Below are 21,003 nucleotides of genomic sequence, written 5' to 3'. Positions count from 1 at the left end.
AAAGGTGGCCCGTTTAATATTTGCAACTCTTTTTATTTTCAAATTGACAGGGTGGGCTATCATAATTGCAAACATTTTTGCTTCAAAATATTATTTTTTTACATTAGACTTTGGGGTATAGGGGAGCACAGTTCAAGAGCAGAAGAAGGGATATACATACATACAGTACAGGTAAGCATAGCACCATTTTACACTGAATACTGGTGTTCTTAGCTTTGTGTATGTGTACAGTATTATACTAGAACTAGACTCTTTAGAACAAAACTGTGGTAGAAAAGTGGTCCGTGTGAAAGGGTGGGGTGGGGGAGCTTGCTGTCTCGTGAATGCGCTTCAGCCTATTCTTCCATTTCCAACAGCTTCTGAACCCTTTTTCCAACTTGATGTCGAACACATATCACAAGAACTAAACATTTGTAATAGCGAAACGTTCAGTTTCTTTAACGATGCATAATCTGTAAAAAAAAGAAAAAAAAATGAGATTGTAAATGTGGAATCTTGTGGAAAGAATAGTCTTCTATGACACCCCCCATTTCCTTCATAACAAAGCCAGACAAAACTTCTCCATATTGAACAGTTACAACATCCATTAGTCTCTTTTAAAACACCTTTACATTCTTTGGGCTGGGTATCAGTGATACAACCTATAAACATTTCAGTACTACCCTTTGAGGGATACCTTAAACACAGACTGCTTTATTGAGGTTTTGCTATGTGATGAGTGAAAGACCCGACTCAAACTGTTAAAAAGCTCTCTACGACACCTTACTTGAGGACATACTCACAAATAAAATTCCCTATTTAATAAAAAATTTAGTTTTTTTTCCTTTTCCCAGGAGGGTTAGTATTAGAGACTTGGCTGATGCGTAGTTATTGTGATAAGTTAGCGTTTAGCAATCTGTTGTTGTTGAACGATAACAGTCTCTATCTTCTTCATAGCCAGACACGTGACCAGTGCTCTGCATCGCATCACATCCATCCTTTTCTACTCACACACCGGTATCCGTATGAAAATATAATGGGTTACAGTGACGGCTTCCATGCACACAGTCTCTCCCGTCTCTCACACAAACACGTACTCAAGCTGAGCTGTCCCACACACAGACTTGTACAATACTGAGCCCAACCAGAGAGGACGTTTCTTGACAATTACTTCTTTATACTGCAACGCGAGAACTGATTGGCTATCGCCAGGGGTAACCAATACTGACCCCCAAGTGATAAAAGAAGTAGGATCGAGGAAAGGAGATGCTATATTCACACAAACGCACACGCAACCACCCACACACACCAGCTTTCCTACACTCAGACAAAACAACACATTCAAAACGCTCCTCTGCCAACCATTACACTCCTCCAGTCCAAGGCTTTTCTGTTTGATATGGCTTATCACTAGGACATAGACTGAGCCAAAATCCATTTCAGTCTTTAGAAATGGACCTGGGCCCGGTACTGCTTTCAACTGCTGTTTGAAAAGTGAGACAAGTGAACCGAACTGCATGAGGTTTTCTGAGGCTAAGAAGGAGAAAGAAGGATGAAACACTGATGATACAAAAGACCATGAGACAGTCAGGACAAATCCAGACTGAACAATACTATGAAGTCCATTTTTTACCCCTCTCTTTGGAATCTACCCCCTCCATTTCTAAATCGACAAGGAAACAGGGACGGCTTTTTGTAATCTGGGATTCAACCCCCCCCCGACAGCGTTTCCTCTGGTCTTTTGCAGCATCACTGTCTAATCCTTCCTGGTCTGGTTCCAGACTGAGGCAGAAGCAAAAAAAAAAAAAAAAAAAACTGTCCACATTCCTGAGAGAACAAGTACCATATCCAGCAACTTCAAAACCATTACTAAGTCAAAACGTTGTAAGACACAATGGGGCAACAAAAAAACCAAAAACACAGAGCAACCACAGACACGCCCATGCTCACTCATGCACACGAGGATTGTATTCTCAAAAACAAAAAAAACACACTCATTAGCTCACAGAATCACACCACGGATTACAAACAACTAGGTCTCAACAGTGATTTACTGTACACAACCACATCAAGTGCTAACGTTTTCAGGAGGTTGAGGATATACTGTTTGTTACGTATAGGGCTCTCCGACTGTTAAAAAATAATCCCTACTATATACACACGCATGTACTTTATTAGGGGTAATATCTTGTTGGAAAATATATATATACGCCTTTGAATAGTTTTTTTTTTGAAAAAAGAAAAAAAACAAAACTAATTGTCTATGTTATTGGCACTTGGAATCACTAAACCCGTTATACGCACAGTAATCATCCTGCAAATAATTCAGTTAAACTGGAATCTAGCTTTTTTTTCTCGTCAAACATAATTCGCAATTAAAAAGTTCAAAGATTTTTTGTCTCAGAGACACAGTGTTTAAAAGCAACTCCCGCAGATACACCCCAGCCCGACCGATCTTTTAAAACACGTGGACAAATCTTTCAAGCCTCGTTCTGGACTTCTTTTTTTTTTTTTTTAGAGAAGGAGGGGGGAGGGGAGGGAGTCTTTGAAAGCACACCTTTGCTCCGTCTTTGACTGATAAACACTTAAAAGTAAAAACTCGTTTTTCAAAAGCGACTAATAAAAGCTTACACAGTTATTCTTTCCATGCAATCATATAAAATACTACATTTCTGTTTTCTGTTAGGCTATATTGAATATTTACATGTTTTTTTTTGTTTTTGTTTGAAATCATACAGTAAATCTGTACATGGTCAGTCTGCTTTGAGATGCCTTCTGAAGGAGTCCATGTGTGTTTTCAGGTTTTCACAAAGACTGAATCTCCCTCACGATTCCACCTCTGGAGAGGACACAGGTATTTTATCCATCCTGTTGCCATGGTGAGAGTCTCTGGCGAGTTCCTTCCGGACTCACAGCCTTTCCTCTTTCCTATGATAAATTTATTTTAGGAGGGGAGGAGAGAAATGGAAGATCGCGGCAGCCACGCAACCAAAACAACCACATGTGGCGTTTGCTTAGGAGTTTAAATTCACCCGCTTTTCTCCCTTAACGCAACTTCCTCCAGGCTTCACTGTGGTTGGTTGTTGACGCTGTCAGTCCTGTGTGATGACGAGGCTTTCTGCTGTTTCTGGGGATGAGATTTCGCCTGCTGCTGGTGCCTCTGATGGTGAGATTGTTGCTGCTGCTGCTGTTGCCTTTGCTGCTGCTGTTGTTGTTGCTGTTGTTGTTGCTGTTGTTGTTGCTGTTGTTGTTGTTGTTGCTGTTGCTGTTGTTGTTGCTGTTGCTGCTGCTGCTGCTGCTGCTGCTGCTGCTGCGAATGTGTTGCCTGGGAGAAAGTTCCCTGTTGTTGAAGTGGAAAAGCTGCCTGCAGAATCAGCTGGGTGGACTGGTTGCTATGCAGAAGTCGCGTGCCCTGGAAGCAAATCAGAAAAATAATTTTAGGAATCGAAGCGGCTATTTCTCCGTTTTTCCCTCATTCTTTAATATCATTAAAAGTCTTCTTTCTCTTGTCAAACACTGGCTGTTTTAATATTTAACAATCACTCAGTGTAGCGCAAAGACAACACATTGTTTAGCTGAATAAAACACATGGATAATGTCTAAAAGATACTTCATCATAGTTTCACTTGCTTTCCTCTGGTACCTGTAAGAATTGCTGTTGCTGCCCCTGCTGGCTGCTCTGTGCCACTACAGCCGTCTGGTTCTGGTTGTCGGGCTGCCCTTGGGGCGGCTGGGCCGGCTGCAGAGTCAGGGTCTGGGCCTGCCCCCCTTGCTGAAGTAACACAGAGTGTTGACAAAAGGATACAGTCAAAGAATGGCGTGAATTAACCTTTTCATCTGTTCTATTTCAAATAAAGTCAGTTGCTACTTTGAGACTGACTCGTATAATAAACATCTTTAAAATCTAATACTTTGCTCTTGATGAACAGTTAGCTGTTTAATTTATTTAATTTAAACAAAAGTTTCCAAGGATGACTTTAAGGGCTAATAAGCTGATGTTACGTGTAATCTGACATGTTCGGCCACGGGCACCACATTTATCAGCACCGGTTAACTGGGCCGGACTTTATACGCCCAGTGTTAAATATGTGACCATGTATGGAGTACAATCTATCTGAAATGTCTGTGCATTTACCTGTTGACCGCCAAAAGGGTTGTACGCAGTCACCACCTGCCCCATGAACATAGAGGTGGGCACCATGACAGCGCCACAGGCATGCATTGGAGTCGTCACCAGCTTGGTCACCAGCTGCTGCCCTGCTGGGAATCTGGAAGGTATTAAAGTGAGAAAGAAAAATTATATTAGTCTCGATGTATAATACTGTGCGTTTACGATTAAAATTCTAATGAACAGTTTGGACATGAGTTGTGGTGTAAAGGGATTAAAGTTCCATGGTCTTCTTACCGGATCTGTCGGTCCTGTGTGAAGGTGGCCACAGCTGTGCCTTGCGGCGTGTTGCTTTGTGGCAGGCTGGTGCTGATCTGCAGCACGTTTGGCTGCCCTGGCTGGGAAATCATCATGGTGTTGTATAGCTGAGTGGACACAGAGCCCTGGTTCTGGGGCTGAGCCTGGGCGGATTGCTGAGGCTGACGCTGGGGCTACAAACAGGCAGCAGAGGAGGACATTCATGACACTTCATTTTCTAATATCCATCAAATTTAGACTCAAAAAAACATTCTTTATTCATGACCTTGGATGTATAAGGTGGTGATAAAGGAAATATAGTGGATTGAAAGGTTGCATTCATGTCACTTTTAAAGATTCTTGTATTTTCAGACACACAATGTGTGCTAGGCTGTTCTTAAAGGTCTTCAAACATGACACCTAACAAAAAAAAAAACATTTCACAAGAGCTGTGTGGAGAATTTCTGTTCTTTACACAAAATATACTTGCTGCTATGACAATGTTTCACTATCATTGTGAGGACTCACTCAAACTCCTCATGATACAAAGATAAAAAAGTCAATCAGTGCTCTTATTGACAGACATGAAATAAATGACTGGTCACTGCAACAATCAGCAGCTTCTGCTTCAAGAGAATAAACGTCCCTGCATGAAAACCGGAGAGTTCAGAGGGCAATCGGAAGCTTTTGATCTAAAAACAATCAACATAATATACCCAAATCTCTTGTATATGCCTAAAACCACTGGTCTTGTTTTTGCTTTCCCGTTAGTGACGACTTCACAGCGTTACTGCAGTAACGTAGCCTGCGTGACCATCCGACGACACCACACGGCCTAGTTTTTTTTCACTCCAAACCAAGTACAGGAGTTGAGCTACGAGGCATCGTTTCAACATTTCGCTTCACACGTGGACGGAAACACTTTCGCATCAATGCAATCAATACTGTTCACACGATGAATAGAGAAGGCTGTTGCTACGTGGTGATCCCAGATGAGATCTCATCTTATCTTCTGATCTGAACTTTCACTAACACGGTAGCTTTGTCAGAAGGTGTGTCTGTGTGAATGTATCCCACCTGTGTGAGAGTGTTGGTCTGCTGCTGTAAGCTCTGTTGAGTGGGAGGAGCCTGCTGCTGAATGGTGAGTTGCATAGTTCCTGGATGGACGGGGTTAATCGTTGTTTGCTGGACCTGATGGGTCAAAGCAGCCGTTTGCTGGACTGAGCCCACCTGTGGGAGCTGTACATTCATAGCTCCACCCTGCTGCTGCAGCAACATCTGTCCGGAGACATTAAATGTCAGTCCATAGCGGTCAGGGTGTCTCGATTGACACTGGATGACATTTCTCTTTTTTATTTGTTAGTGTTTAATTAGTGTAATGTGTTTTTTTCTTTTTTTATGGCAACATAAGAGTGATCTACAGACTCTGTAGGACACATATTCAGGCAGCGAGGGTCTGCTATTGCCGTTTACTTTTTACAGAAGAAGAATATAGATTCCATGATTTTAATAATGGTATATGTTGAAAGGCAAAAAACGAAGCATGATAAGCCAAAAAAAAACACATTTAAAAAAAAACCCAATGAGGACAATAAGTTTTGTATAAAAGTGACCTCAATGAAAACACCGACAATAATAAAAGGCTGCCGGCTTGAGTGAGATCTTGTGCAGACTCACCTGTATGCCCTGTCCCTGGACTCTTTGCAGCTGCTCCTGGATGTGTCGGAGCTCGTCCTGCTGCCGCTGGATGTTGGCCTGGATCAGTCTGGTCCTCTGCTCAAGCTGATCTTTAAGGTGCTGCATGGCGTTCACCTGCGCCGTGAACTCCATCGCCGGCTGATGGCAGAAAGAAAGAGGGACTAACGTTTATCAAGAAAAAACAAGTCATAATCCAAATCCACATATGGTTGCAGCCACACATCATTTTTCACCCATCAGTTTCATCATTGATTGATCAGTAGCATTTGATTTGAGAACAAAACGCAAAGAAAACCAAGAATAAATCTACTACTTATACACTTTGAGCGTTTTATTGAGGAAAGACAAATGTTTGAGTGATCACAAAGACCCAGATGTAGTTCCACAGTCCTCACCTGTACATTTGTCTGAAGCTGCTGTGATTGTTGCTGCTGAGTGATCATGTCTGGATTTACGCTCTGCCCCGTGGTCTGAGAGCTCATAGACTGCAAATATACATAAGATAAACGAGAATTGTGACGAATGAAGTGCATACATTTCACGAGGACACCTCCACGCATCACACCGCACAGCCTGCGCTGTGGACCAACGCATGCTGAGCTGTCATCAAACTGCTCCCCCATTTCCACAATTAACCTTCTGCCACCAATCTTCTCTTCTGGCTTGCTGACACCTGTGATAACACTCCATTCAAGGCTCAGGAGAAAATGCAGTGACCCACAAGTTTGATTCATATCTAGGTGATGAGATGAGATTAGAAGGAAAACATTTGTTCCAACTGTCTGTTGCCCACAACTCAAATGGATGTAACTGTCCAGATTTTCAGTCGGTTGTATGTTTTCTGGCAGCATCACAAAATGACTGTGTGGTTGCTGCAGCCCGTTTCATGTGGTGCCCAAAAGCAACTGGACAGATACGTATAAAGAGAGCGCAGTCATTTAATGAGAATAGAAAATCCAGATGATGTTCCACGAACCTGGCAGTCAGATTGACAGTTTCACAAAGAATGTAAAGAATAGTAATGCAAAAGCCATGAAAGAACCACAATTAGCTGTTATTTAACCATTTTCTCCTTCTATCATTTGTCCATACTGACAGAGGCTCGTTCCATCTGTTCACAGAACTTTGCTTCACTAAAAGTCCACTTAAGCGACCGAAACTCCTTCTCCATTAAAGACACAATCATCTAGAAATGTGTGACATTTGGCCAATCGTGTCCCACCTTGCTGCTGATGGATGAAGGACGCTGTGGTGTCATATCCATGGTGGACGCCAGCGACTGCCGAGGAGGTGTGGCCGTGTCCATGTGCAGCTTGGGAGCTGTTGCTGCAGAAGAGACAGAATTATTGATGAACAAGAGTCGTCTTCAGATCCCGATGGCAACATCGCATCTATACTGCATGGCTTGGTCATCCTCTGAACTGCACTCACTCCCCTTTATAGCATATGTTAACTGACATTATACACAAGCATCGCGTGTCCATTTGTGTCCTTACAGGTGCAAGTGTTGTCAGAGACATGCGACGAGGACTTGCGGGAACTCCTCGAAGAGGTTGAGGGTGTTCGGCTGCGGTCGAATCTCTCCAGAGCCTCCTTCAGGCTGGATGTATTAAGCTGTGACTCTGACTCTGAGTCCTGACTCTAGAGAAGCAATAACAGACACGAGAAGGTAAATACATATGCATGTGGTAGTCAAATCTCACTCAACTAAAGTCTACATATTGTACAGTATGTAAACATCCCTTAGCCCATCATATAAATACACACCGATAGCTGTTACATGGTCGAGCAGAAAAAACAAATAGCAGAATAATGTGTGAATTTCACCGATTTATTATTATATAATTCTCTTAATGAGTCTTGTCATGTTTAATCAATCAGGTGATCAAAGTTTAATTACTGTGACTATGTGAAACATCTAAATGTGGTCCTTTTCAGCTAATTTCCGTCTCACCTTATCAACAGTGGCCTCTGGATTAGACTCCTCGATGCCCAGCTCTCTGCGTTGTTCCGCCCTCACCTCTGCATAGCTGCAGTTTTGACATAAAAAAGTATTCCAGATCAACGGAGACGCAAGAATTAAGATTGCATAAGAGAGGTGATTATCAGGAAGGAGTTTTGTAATGGAAGTTGATATTTGAAGGGGGAAAAAAACTAAATATTTGACAACCCCACTCTCAGTAAAATGCAAAGGAAAGAGAGAAGATGAGACAGCGTTAAACTGGCTGTACCTGACTACTGTGTGTGTGCAGACTATGAACTCTGGTCGAGAGTTCCACTGATGGTAGGTGATGTAGTAGTGTGTCTGCAGCCAAATCCACTGTTGACCTTTCGTTAGGAAGCGGTAGTAGCATGACTTCCCTTTACCGTACTGCATCACTGCATCAAAGAGAGGGCCAGACGCAGGAGAGAGCAAGCACGTTACAGACGACAAGAATCTTCGTTGAATGACAAAATGTGAATGACTCACGGTGCTCGTGACATTTGGCCAGTGTCTCCAGGTCATCCACATGGTAATAGTCATACCCTGATGTTCCCAGAACCTCAAAAGGCAGGTAGCCTATGATTGGTGGAGCTCTGAAAAGAGGAAGAGGGATGTCACTCACTGAACTGCTGATGGGAGAATCTGCTGAGGAGGTCATAATGGTAGAAAGAGGCAGCGCATTCTCATTTTCTCATTGTTACATACATTCACTGTTTGTTAGTAACACCATTTGGACTATATTAGTACTTAAAATGCAGCAATTTACCAGTGAAACAGGCTGGTCTGCATGCATGTTTGATGAATTGCTTGCGCTGCCTACATTACAGACAGGTTTTTTTCATGCTTGATCCATGTACACTGGTGTAAGCGGCGAGACTTTGAATACATCTGTGGCCGTCGATCCCTTTCGTTGACGTTTTTTTGTGGACTTTTCTCCAAACTCTGTTCTTTCGCATAAAATCAAATCTCAATAAGATGGATTTGATGGTGCACTGTAAACCGTGTCCGCTCTGGCTGTCGAACACTGTGCTTATTATTAGCTCACAAACAGCGATGGTGAGCATACATGCCACTTTAATTGCTTTCACTACGAATCTGACGTCCGTGGAGCCGTCTGACACACCGTTTAATTGGTGTGCAGTCTTTGTTCGGTCTGTGAACTGCTGGGGTATTAATGGTGCAGACCCACTCGTATGTTTACAGAGTCTCGCCATGACTCTGACAGATCTGCCTTAAAACCTTAAGTCAACAGGACTTTTAACTGAGCCGCCAACCGGTTTGTGGTACAGTTTATTTGATCCTGGGGTTCGAATGCTGATGTAATTATATTTCAAACGACAAAATCAGATTCAGATTCAAGTCAGTTAATCGCTACACTCGTAATAGCTACAGCTGGGCGCTGCAGCAGACAGTGGGCAGTGGCGTTGGAACCGAGGGTTGTTAACAACAGGCAAGCTGTGAAGCCAACGAAGCAGCAGTGAACGACCTCTGGGTCACACTTCTGAATGTGAAGGAGGTCAAGTTCTTTGCCAGCTTTAAGATCAAATGAGCAGATCAGGGGCAGAGAGTCAGCAGAGCTCTGATTGTCTAAGTGGATGTTCATGTAACCGAAGATGAATAGAGAGGGTTTTTTTGTAATGGAAAACAACAAAGTGGCAGCCTTTCAGTCTCACACAGGTAGACTCAGTGATCTTTTTATGGGATAGATCACAATCAGCAGATTACGCAGCAATAAAGCACAATCATCCCACTTAGACCTGCTTAACATATCGGCACTTTTTATCTTTCAAGCTTGCAAGCACATCCACAAGCACCGCATTATCATTTAAAACACACAAGGATTTGATTTGGTATATATCAAATTTATGGGAAAAGTCAGTCATTTACAATACAAAAGAAAAATCAGGACAAAAGATGCTCGTTCCCCAGACTAACTAACGCCAGGAAGGTGTTTGTGTATCTGCCCAACAAGGACTTTAGACAGATTATATTGGCAGCTTACAGAGCGTGACACAAATAATGTGTATCCGTGTGTTTACCTATGGTCTAAGAAGAGGAATTTCCATTCTAGACTGTGCCTCGAGGTGAATTCTTCATTGGGCTCCTCTACTGTACACATTTCCTACGAATACAAAAGAAAGAACATAATCAAATATGAGATCTAGAGAAGAGGTATTTCAAATAAAAATGACAAATCAAAGACTTGAGTGAGTCTTTGTCGTGTCTTGACAATACCTTGATAAACTGAGGTTTGGCCAGTCGAACGGTGGCCACGAAGCACACCTGGTCATCGAAGGCAGGCTGTAGCGACCGCTGTAACACCCCCGCCAGGCCGTTCCTCGCTATGTTGGGAACTGTCCAACAAAACAGACAGATGTTTATTCAAGTCAAGCGATGTAGAGCACAGCTTTGAGTACAGCTCCAGACCATATAATGATTACTGTCAGTTAGTGCATGCCTGATGGAGCTTTAAAAAACGAACGTGTCACGTGTATCATTTGAACAGAATATAGTTCTAACATTTTCCACATGAAATGGGTTTAACAGAGTTCAATACTCTCTTTCATTGGTTCAACTGTAAAAAAGCTCCCATAAAAATGACTGCGTAACCATAGTGACGTACCATTATTAAGAGACTTGAAGTTGCCGATGAACTTAACGTACTCATAGACAGGGGGCTCTTTGGGGTCGATGGCCCCTCGCAGCATATGACAGCAGAACTCCAAGTGATTCTTAGCTGGAGACAAATGACATAAAAAATATTCAAAAAATCCAAGAAACTTGCATTTGTTCACTGGAAAAACAAAACGATTTGTGTTGTGTTGCTAAGAATGAACTGCGTAGCCGTTCCAGACTGAGAGGCAACAACTAAAGATGAAATTAATCGTTTTCCCCAGTTTCTATGGTTTTCAAAAATATAATTTAACTAATTTCATTGAACTTATATGTTTTTTTTTAGGTTGTCTTACTTTCTATTTTGCTTTGAATATAAAGGCTTAACACCCAAAATAATACATTCTAAGAAGGCAAGTGTATGACCACTTCACCACAGGCCACACACCACCGTACAGTATTAGTGGATCACTTGATACAAGCTGGAAGTACAAAATGACTGTGTGTTACTGACATTTCAGGTAATCAGTACTAAGGCTCTCTAGCTCAGTGGGGTGTGTGGACAAAGCCTTGTACACTTCGGAGTGTTCTCCAACTGGCAGGAAGTTTAGCATGTTCTGGTCCACCAAGTCCGCCTGGGAAAAACACACACATTCGGCCATGAAAATACAAAACAAAAAGCACATCCTGACACGTTTAACCTGAACCACTAACACACTCGTGCTGTGTCGCAAAGCAGAGGACTAATACGTAACGAGGAACAGAAAGAACCTGCGTTACTTACCGGTAGGTGTTCTAATAATGATGTGACACTTTCAGAGACATAAAGGATGTTCCCATCAGTCATTATCGCTATAAAGAACCCATCCAAAGCCTGATAAAAGAGGCAACGAGAACAGCGTGAAATGTTGCTTTATGGCAAAAACAAAGCTGTCATGATGGGTTGGTCTTGGCCTATCAGAGCAAATTATGAATTCTAATTCAACCCAGAAACTATATCAAACAGCTATACATGACAGCTTTCTTAATCACAAAACATCTAAGCATATGTGTACTTTCTGATGAAGACCAATCCACAGCATCAACATAACAGTCAGTATAACACCCGAGTTAAAACAGACAGAATTACAGCACAAAATATGAGACTTCTGACCTCCAGCATGAGCTGGGTGAATTCCTCGTTGCTAAGAAATGGAGGCTTCCAGTCCTGTCTGATCTCACTGGACTCGGATTGGGCTGCGATTTCTGACGAAGGAGAGAGGATATATCAGAATTTGTGGAACAAAATAAAGGCTCTTTCAGGAGAATGGTGAGAGAGGAAAAACAGGATGTGGCGAGACAACACAAACGACACGGGGGTTACACAAAGCAAACCTTTTTTCAAACAAAAAGCCCACAGCAAAAAAATAAGACAATTAAACAGCACAGCAGATAACACAGAGCACCAGCTCAGTGCCAGCTGTTTCTTCACTAACTTGTGCACCAAGGCATATTAGCCCATATACAGCACTTCTAAGCAAAGCGAAATCTCACCATATTAAAAAAAAAAAACAGTTCAAGTCACATGAATAATTAAGAGGAAAACACCCAGTCAAAAGATTAAAAATAGCTACAAATTAGTTTACAGTTCACATCTCCAGTTTCAAGGTGCACCGGGGCTTTAAAAAGTCCGCCACACCGTCCTGTGGCCTGAAGACAGTCAGCGGAGGGATTCCAGGCTGTGTGCTGTGGAAAAAGACACCCCCCCCTCTGCTTAGAGCCAGCTTTCAATCAGCTGTGTATGGTGGCAAAATGTCTAGGTTGGCTGTCTGGGAAACTTTTTGGATACCATAAAAGAAAAATGGAGACGGAGGACAATTTGTAACAGAATGAATATCAGTTGATGATCATTCTTGGTGTTTTTGTGCTTTTACTGAAATCAACGAGGTTATGGAATTCATTGCTTGAGCTTATTTCAAAATAACAACACTTGCAATATCTCAATACCGGGAAGCCATCCGAATCTCATACGTGCCCATGCCTTCCCATGTGAAATAAAACAGCAGTGACCACATGCAGAACAAGGAATATCCACCCAGTGAGGTGTTCCACATGAAAACAGGAAGTGAGGTGAGGACGATAGAAAGCCCAGACCTTTGTGTTTACACAGGAAGTCAATGCTTTTCTGTAGGATGGTGGACTTGTCCATCTTCCTGGTGTTGCCTGGTAGCATCGTGCCAAGTTCTTTGATGAGGACATTGAACTGGTCTCTCCGCTTCTTCTCCGACTTGTTACGGGACACGCTGCAATCCAGAAAACAACGATTAGATTCCACAGCTCGTGGGATCTTAGCCTTCGGTTAATATCTTGTAAAAAAGTTCAGTAGCCAGTCTGCTTACCGTTTCGCCTTGTCCTTCTCATCTTCTTCCATCAACCCATCAAAGATGCTACAATCATCCCTACAGGTAGAGAACAATATTTAACAGTCAAAGCGTTACCAGCTTGTTGGCAGCCTGAAAACAGATATGCATTGTTAATAATAGCAGATGACGGCTAATGAGAGGATTCTACAACACATTCCAGGAGCGGGTTTATTTTTGGGTCACACACACACACACACAAAAAAAAGAGTGACCGAGGGAAGGAAACGGAATAGGTTGTGCTTGCCAAGAACATTAAGCACATTGGTCAGACAAGCCCACAGAGGTTATGGGCTTGTCTGAGTTTCAATTAGGAACAGTAACGATACTTTCTTTTCCATGGACAGTAGAGTTTATGTGTAGCTTCATATTAGAACATAAGCAAAAAGAAGGATACCAAAATATTTTAATGTGTATGTGGAAATTCCCATGTCTACGAATGTATAGAGTGCATAACATGGGCGACATTGTGCTTTACCCTATACTTGATGTCATGGTGGCTGCTGATCAGGGCTGTGGCTGCAGTGATTTCTTCTTTAGGCGTGAGGTAGGCATTTGGAAGAGCACCTGGAGAAGCAAAATAACAGAACAAATAAGTCTCATACAGCCATTCAGTAGATTAACAGCATCCAAGTGGTCACTCAATGCAATGCAAAAGGGGCGTGAAAATGGTGTTCCTGTGCCATGTCAGCATTTGTTCTGAACCACGTTGTCACATTCTCAAGAGCTCAACAAGATCACCATTTGTAACTGCAGATCTTTTTTTTTAAGGGGGGGGGCAGAGGGTATTTTTCCAACTAAAGGGGATCATACTTCTCGGCCTCTATGGCACTATGGTATGGTGGTGGAGAGAAAAGTACAGCTGATGGACGGACCTTGGATTCAGGGGGAGCAATGCAGGTTTTTTTGCCTGGACGTGGAACACTGGACCAGATCTTTACCTACACGAGGTTGCTGAAGAGTTTGCCCAACCAGTCTTCTCGTTTTGTTGACTAGGACAAGGCTTAGAACAGTGGTGTCCTCTGGGAGGTGCTTCTGGAGTGTGGGATATCGGTCCTTTGCTACAGGCTATTTTCGTTCTCATTACATCTGGAGAAAGAGCCTCGTTCCCATTGTCCATAGTAGGTCGGACTCACTTCTGTTGGGTGTTGGACTCTGCCAGGGCAGCACTTTGTCACCAATTTTGTTCACAGCCGTAATGGACAGGATTTTTAGGTACAGCCAGGGAACAGAGGTGATCTGCTTGGCTTCAGTGAGACTTCCAGCTGGCACTGGTGAGGTTTGGAGCGGAGTGTGAATCAGCTGAGATGAGAACAAGGGTGAGGAGCTCAGTCATTCAGGAGGATTCAGAGTAGAGTAGCTACTCCTTCACATCTAAAGGAGTCAGTTCACTCAATTAGGACATCTAGTCAGGCTGGATTCTGGACTGTTCACGCAGGAGGTGTTTTGGCCTCGGGAGAGACCCAGGAGACGCTGGAGAGATTACATCTCTCGACTGGCTTGGGAACGCCTCAGAGTTCCTCAGGAATAGCTGGACGAGGTGGTGGGGAGAAGAAGGTCTCGAGATCTCTGCTAAGACACTTGCCCCTAAGAACTGGTAAGCAGCAGGAAATTCATGCACGCATGTGCAAATAAACATTATTCCTTCCAATCAGAACAGATCGGGTCAAAAGAACTGTGAGTAGATCACAAAGTCTTGGCTGATATACGCAAAAAGAAAAATATATAGACAAATCCTGTATTCACTGGTTAGTGTAATCATGCCCCTCCCTGGCATCAGGAACAATTTCTGCAAACAAACAAACTTTTGCAAAGCAGCCATTTTTAAATTACATAATAGGTAACTACAGGTGGTACTGATGTGATTACCAATGGTTGGATTCTATTTAAGTGATAAGCCATCAAGTCGCTTCATGCCAAAATATCTGGTCTGAAAAGAGTTTATTCATTGTTCTTTATGGTCAGTAAAACCTTCCAACCATACTGCAATATCTGCTATGGAACATGCAGATTACAACCGATTTCCTCACTTAAAACAACAATCTGTAAAACTAATTCAGACGTACTGCAGCAGAGCTACAATTGTGCCCGTTTCATTGCTTCTCACCCCACTGCAGCTTTTGCACGAGTCTCGTCTCAGGTGTTGTAGAAAGGGTTTGGGGTTGAAGCTGACTCTATGGTCAAAAGTGGTGTTGAGGTCATTGAGGACACGGGAAGGCAACAAACCACGGGAAACCCATGGTGGCCAACCAAACCTGCTGGAGAAATCACAGCACAAGACAACAGGTCAGTCTGGAGACAGAATTTAGTCCATTTCCATCTTCGTGGTTCCCCCGGGGACAGTAAGGAAAATTCTGTCTGTCTGAACTGTCCGTTCATTTCTAAATAGCCGCCAATTTACCTAATCAAAGTCTCTGATTTTACAAATTAAAGGTTCTACAATCTCAGTATAATGCACCATAACATCATTTAAGTGTCACCAATGAATATGAATGCAACAAAAAGAACATGAAACAAATGTTTCAGCGACTCCTTCTTCAACTTACCCTCCGGAATGTCTTTTACGCTCAAAACTAGCTGTTGTGGATCGTGGCCTTCCAGGCAGTGACAAATCTTCACATCACACCCAATCTGTAACACACACAAAAAAAGCCCTGAATCACTCTTTAAAGCGCCAGGCCATGTAAGCCGTCAAGGTAAACCAGTAATGTAAATATTATACATAAAAAGGAAATGTTTGTGCATGAGTAGGAGTAACATTTGGGCAGCACCAGCAGAGTACACGTCACATATATATATAATACATATATAATATAATGCTCTATACAAGAGCAGTGGGTCGATGACGTCCACGGATGTCAAATTTCTAAGAAGTTTGTGAAAGCCATTGCGGAATTTTTTTCTTTTTCTTTCTGTATCAGAATTGGCATCTATATTAAACATTAATGTCGGCACCATCTCAAAAATCCAGTACGGCCCTGTGTTCAGTCCTGGCACTCGTGCTAGAATCACAGAGGATTGCACATCATGCCATTGGGAAAAAACGGTAATTACGTTACCTTTAGGTCTGACTAACAGTCCAAATATTCCCATTTTACAGAGATTCGAAACACAGACAAGCAGAATATCCCCACAATCAAGAAGTTGGGGCTAATAAAAGGTTTTACATTAAAACCTGACTCACATTACAAAGGTATGTTGGCGTTTGGCTTTAAATGACACGATCATTTGCATTACAATAATTACAGCATGTAAACTGTCACAGAATGGTTGGAAATACTTGTTTATAAACTTATCAAATAGTCCCATCATCAACTACAGGGGATCACAGCCCTGAATGAGATGGTGCCTCTGAATGACTCTGATTTGAATTTGGCCACAAACATGACTGTAGGCAGGAAGGTCACAGGGGCAACAAAAAGGCATAAAGACCAACAGGTGACATTACTATCTCACACCTAAGATTAAGATCAGATTTATTTGTCATACACACAAAATTTGCCCTCTGCTTTTAACCCATCCAGGTTGGCGCCTGTTGACACACACATGCACAGGGTCATGCACAGGGTCACACACTCATAGAGACAGATGCCATACACTGGAGTGGTGGGCAGTCATTCACAGCTAAGGTATGGTGCCTTGCTCAAGGGCATTCAACCAAGACAAGGAGGTGAACTTCCACCTCTCCAGTTGTCAGTTCACCAATCTTTTTTTGAGCAGTGAGAGTGGGGATTGAACCGCCAACCTTCAGGATTATTGGAGGACCCACTCTCACCACTGAGCCACTGCCACCCGTTTCAATATTCCAATGAACAGCCTTAATGAACACATCTGGTGTCCTCTGAACTCTAATTCTAGATGCTGACCCATGTTCATGAGCTGCTGATGGCCAATAAGTGAAGCCTCGTTAAACTGAGGCTTTTTCTCTGAGTAAAGAACATGCCGTGCGAGATCACGAATGAATAGACTTTGGCATTGGCAATATGGCCGCACACTTCGTAGTGTTGTCGACCAAGAAAATCTGTTAGCTTGGGAACATTTAACATACATTTTTATGCCACGAGTGTTGTTATACAACCGAGACAGCAACCCATAAAGCTAGCGAGCGAGCTAACTAAGCTGGCTACCGAAAACTGCCCATTTAACTCAGACATTTAATGCTCTTACTGTCCCCGTTTGCTCGTGCCACACTCGCAAATATTGAATGACACAGTTATGACAGTTACAGCGTTTCACGTTTAGTGTAATAAGCAGGAAAATGAGTCTCAATCATGGCAAGCTGGCGACGAGCCTTGAGCTGTCACGCAACAATTGACATTGAACACAAAATAATCTCCAAAATATAAGCTTTGGTCCACAAATACCGCGAGAGAACGAACCTAAACATTCGCACGGTGCAACGTCCTCGGACAAGCCGACAAAAACATAAACATCAGCGGCTGAGAAATGCCCAAGACCTGGGATGGTGGAAACATTTTCGCGGCAGATGTATGTACACACATACATGGTCACACGTACACACACATTATCGAAGATATGCGCACGCGCTCGCCCACTCGTACACACAGATACTGGCTGCTCAGAATGTGGGTCACTGGGCCTTGCTCTCCCTCAAGCGTGCGGAAACAGTCCTGAAGCCTGCTCTGCAGTCCGACCGCTTCCGCACGCCAAAAAAACACCGTTTACAAACAACAACGGCCGTGCTATTTCTCAACACGCTTGGTTTTTATGAGAAATAAAAACCTTTACCTTCACGAATAGTCGACAGCTGCCTCCGTGTTTGGCTTACTTGAGCGTTGCATCGAGGCGGTGGGGGCCAGGAGGACTTCGGGTTGGGGAGAAAAACAGGAGGCCTACTTCATATTACGGCGTACAGACATGCGCAGTAGAGACAGTAGGGCGCACTATTTTGCAAGTACAGTAGCAGCAAAACGGAGGGAACCGCTGACTGATCTTCGAAGGGGAAATGACTCCGCGTTTTCGTGGCTTCTCCCACCAGACTGGTCCACCGCCAGTACAAACATGACTTTGTCATAACAGAATAAATGCTCAGACTCGCGATTCTGCACTCTGGCTGGCAATTAAAAACATTTTGTATCCGTAACGATAGTCAGAACTTAAGAGGATTTGATACATGGCCCTAACGTGTAAAACATTGACCTATTTGAGACATGTTTGTAATATAGAAATACATTTCTCAGTATACTGTAAGGGAAAACAGTGAGTGGACTGTGAATGTGACATTGGGCGGCCGCCAGCAGGGAGCAGGGAAGGGTTAGGGATGGCCCGGCCTGAGAGTAAGGGGTTTCCCCTTTTATCGAGATCCAATCACAAGCGCCGCACGCCATGACGTTGACCCAAAATAATGTCGAGGTTCCCCTAACTTTCTGCTTTGGTGCATTTGAATATGAAAAAGATTTGATTGAACGACTTATTTATTGACAACACGCTTCCTCCAAGTGGCCAATTCCAAGTTTAAGAACTAGTTTTGTGGATAGAACTGCATTAGAAATGTGTTATTATCGAGAAAAGAGATTTGCTCATGTAAGGGCTGCAGTAAGCATATATACTGTTTGCAGGTATTGCTACACATGCTGCACATGTAGTTGCACATTGTCCTCAGGTTTTAATGGATGCTCAGTAACTTTGGGAGTGAATTTGAGGATGTCTTTCAAGTGAACATTTCAAAGTATAGATCTTGACATGAATTGCCACATTAACTGTGAAAATACTGGTATATATGTACCTATGTGAATGCAACACTAAAAAAAACTGAAGTGAAGACACAGCTCTTTTGCTGTTGTGTTTGTGTTTTCACATGAGGCTCATTGCATTTCTCTAACTTGTGCCCCCTCTTCTCCTCCGAGTTCATTTGGGGAATTGAGTTGTCCTTCAAAATATTTGAATCGGAACAATTTCCAGGTCACAGGCAGGAGGATGCAGACAATATGAGAGGAGGAGGCACAAAATAGCCTCCATGATGTCTGACAAGGGCATGACAAGTTAATCCTACACTATAAACTGAATTAAAAGTCAGCATGTACATCGTCTCAAACACATTTAATGCTCATCTGACAGAAACAATGTAATGCAGCTGTATCCAGCTGTGTCGCATATCATATTCAATCAAGATGATGGCTCTGAAGTAAGGATATCTCATTTTACCTCCCCTCTCCTAGTGTCTTGAAGTGGCACAGATGCAAGGAGATGAGGAGTGGGGCTTAGGGGAAGAATGGAAAGTGCATATTTTGAAACTGGATCATGGAATGGATGATACAACAACCCCTGTTGTTGTTTCTCTTATTCCACTACAACACTGCCCTCTTCAGGGAAGCATCTAATGTGACAAAAACATATTCACATAAATATCTGTAAGACTGGAGTGAGCTTTTCTATTTTGAATCATAAACAGTGAAACAGGATATCTTTACATTGCATGTTTTAGACCCGATTATTTTATTTTGCATGATGTTGTGAAAACCTTAAGGCCTGACTTTTCATCAGCTATAATTAAAGAGAGATTACTTGCCCAGGGGATCTCTTATTCCTGAAATCAGTTTCCTCCCATTGTGTGAATTCCATTTATTCCTTCATTCTTCTTCCTCTATAAGCCGTTGTTTTCTGCTCTCTTGCGGTTTGTTCAGATCAATCCTCATCTGCTGCTGAGGGATTCTTCTTTTCCTTTATCCATCTTTCCTTCGCTCAATACCCCTTCCTGCATGACGTTCATTCCTAATTTCATCTCCATAACCCAGTTTCTCTTTTATGTCCGCCTGCTGCGTTCAGGTCCTCTGCCAGGTCTTCCCGTCTTTGCTCTTCATGTTTCTCCCTCTAACCATGTGCCCTTAGGTCGACCCCATACCATCATGCTTGGCTTTGACTTGTGCACTGACAACAAGCTGAGTGGTCCCTCATTTTGTAGCCCAGAGGCTATGACATTCATTATTTCTCCAAAAAAGGTTTTTGCAATCTCATTTCGTCAGAGCTCAGTGTAGTTCATAGGCTGGGGCTCAGTGAGGGTGGCAGTGATTCTGGATCTTTTCATTTGCAAGGAAAAATTGTTGCTTCCGTTTTTGCATGCAGTGACAAACTGTGTTTACTGACAATGGTTTTCCCCAAATTGTTCCTGGGCCCAAACAATGATTTCCACCACAGATTATTTTCTGCTTTTAATGCAGCCACCTGAGAGCCAGAAGATCACAGCCATTCAGTATCGGTGTGAGCCATGTCCCCTGAGTACAGAAAGATTCTTTGCAATACCCAACATGGCATTCTTAAAATTTTGAGCTTTTTGCTCACATGATCTCTCAAAAAGTCTTAACCTTCTGTATGTTGTCTTCATTCTACTACCAAATAAAGAGTTTAAATGAATGTAGATCAGTTTTTATTGTTTCTCTGTTTTTATTGGCATTGTAGGCAAATAAAAAAATTTGGGAAATGTCTTTGCATTGTAATTGTTGCGTATTCCGAATGACATTCGCTGACACGCACATACATTTGTGAGTTTTCACCATCATCTATTTCATGAATCCAAATATAGACTGTAACAACACTCACATTAAACACAAACAGGAAATCATTGCAGCTTCTATTCTCATGCATGCCAGCAAACACTTCAAAAGCCACTCTCTGAAATTATACTTTGATAGAGAGATGAGAGGTAAGGGAAGGCAAGACAAGGCAATTTTATTTATATAGCACCATTCATACACAAGGCAATTCAATGTGCTTTACAAGAGAAATACATTATAGGGACAAAAGATCATTAAAAACAAAAGCTAAAAGCAAGAAAAACAGTGCAGAAAATAAATGCAATTAAAAAGCAAACATGAAGCAAAAGCAGCAGGAGACAAATATAAAAACAATAGCTACAGATAATCCTACAATATCTGGTTCACTGGTAAGCTGTAGTAAATAGTAATGTT

At 42.5% G+C, this 21,003-nt stretch overlaps 1 protein-coding gene across 2 annotated transcripts; it reads right to left on the bottom strand.

Moving 5' to 3' along the window:
* Nucleotides 1-10: 10 nt before the first annotated feature.
* clockb (clock circadian regulator b) lies at nt 11-17,970 on the bottom strand. 2 transcript variants are annotated; one of them, XM_072383344.1, is made up of 24 exons: nt 17,828-17,970; nt 15,625-15,709; nt 15,186-15,336; nt 13,557-13,645; nt 13,058-13,117; nt 12,813-12,961; nt 11,833-11,924; nt 11,464-11,553; nt 11,194-11,314; nt 10,690-10,803; nt 10,302-10,420; nt 10,106-10,188; nt 8,553-8,659; nt 8,314-8,461; nt 8,037-8,112; nt 7,579-7,723; nt 7,305-7,408; nt 6,478-6,567; nt 6,062-6,220; nt 5,462-5,662; nt 4,385-4,578; nt 4,115-4,247; nt 3,623-3,751; nt 11-3,391 (listed from the first exon to the last, which is right to left on the bottom strand). In XM_072383344.1, exons 4-24 carry the CDS (start codon nt 13,571-13,573, stop codon nt 3,047-3,049), a joined length of 2,676 nt encoding a protein of 891 aa, XP_072239445.1. In that variant the 5' UTR covers nt 13,574-13,645; nt 15,186-15,336; nt 15,625-15,709; nt 17,828-17,970; the 3' UTR covers nt 11-3,046. The 2 variants fall into 2 exon arrangements, with proteins under 2 accessions (XP_072239445.1, XP_072239446.1); XM_072383345.1 differs by having other exon boundaries at nt 15,186-15,333.
* Between the last annotated feature and the right edge of the window lie 3,033 nt (nt 17,971-21,003).

This window comes from Leuresthes tenuis, unplaced genomic scaffold (genome assembly GCF_036924035.1).
Source record: "Leuresthes tenuis unplaced genomic scaffold, fLeuTen1.0.hap1 SCAF_4, whole genome shotgun sequence".
NCBI classification, from domain to species: domain Eukaryota; kingdom Metazoa; phylum Chordata; class Actinopteri; order Atheriniformes; family Atherinopsidae; genus Leuresthes; species Leuresthes tenuis.
Note: the sequence above shows the minus strand (reverse complement) of the source record. Positions and strands in the feature narration are given on the sequence as shown.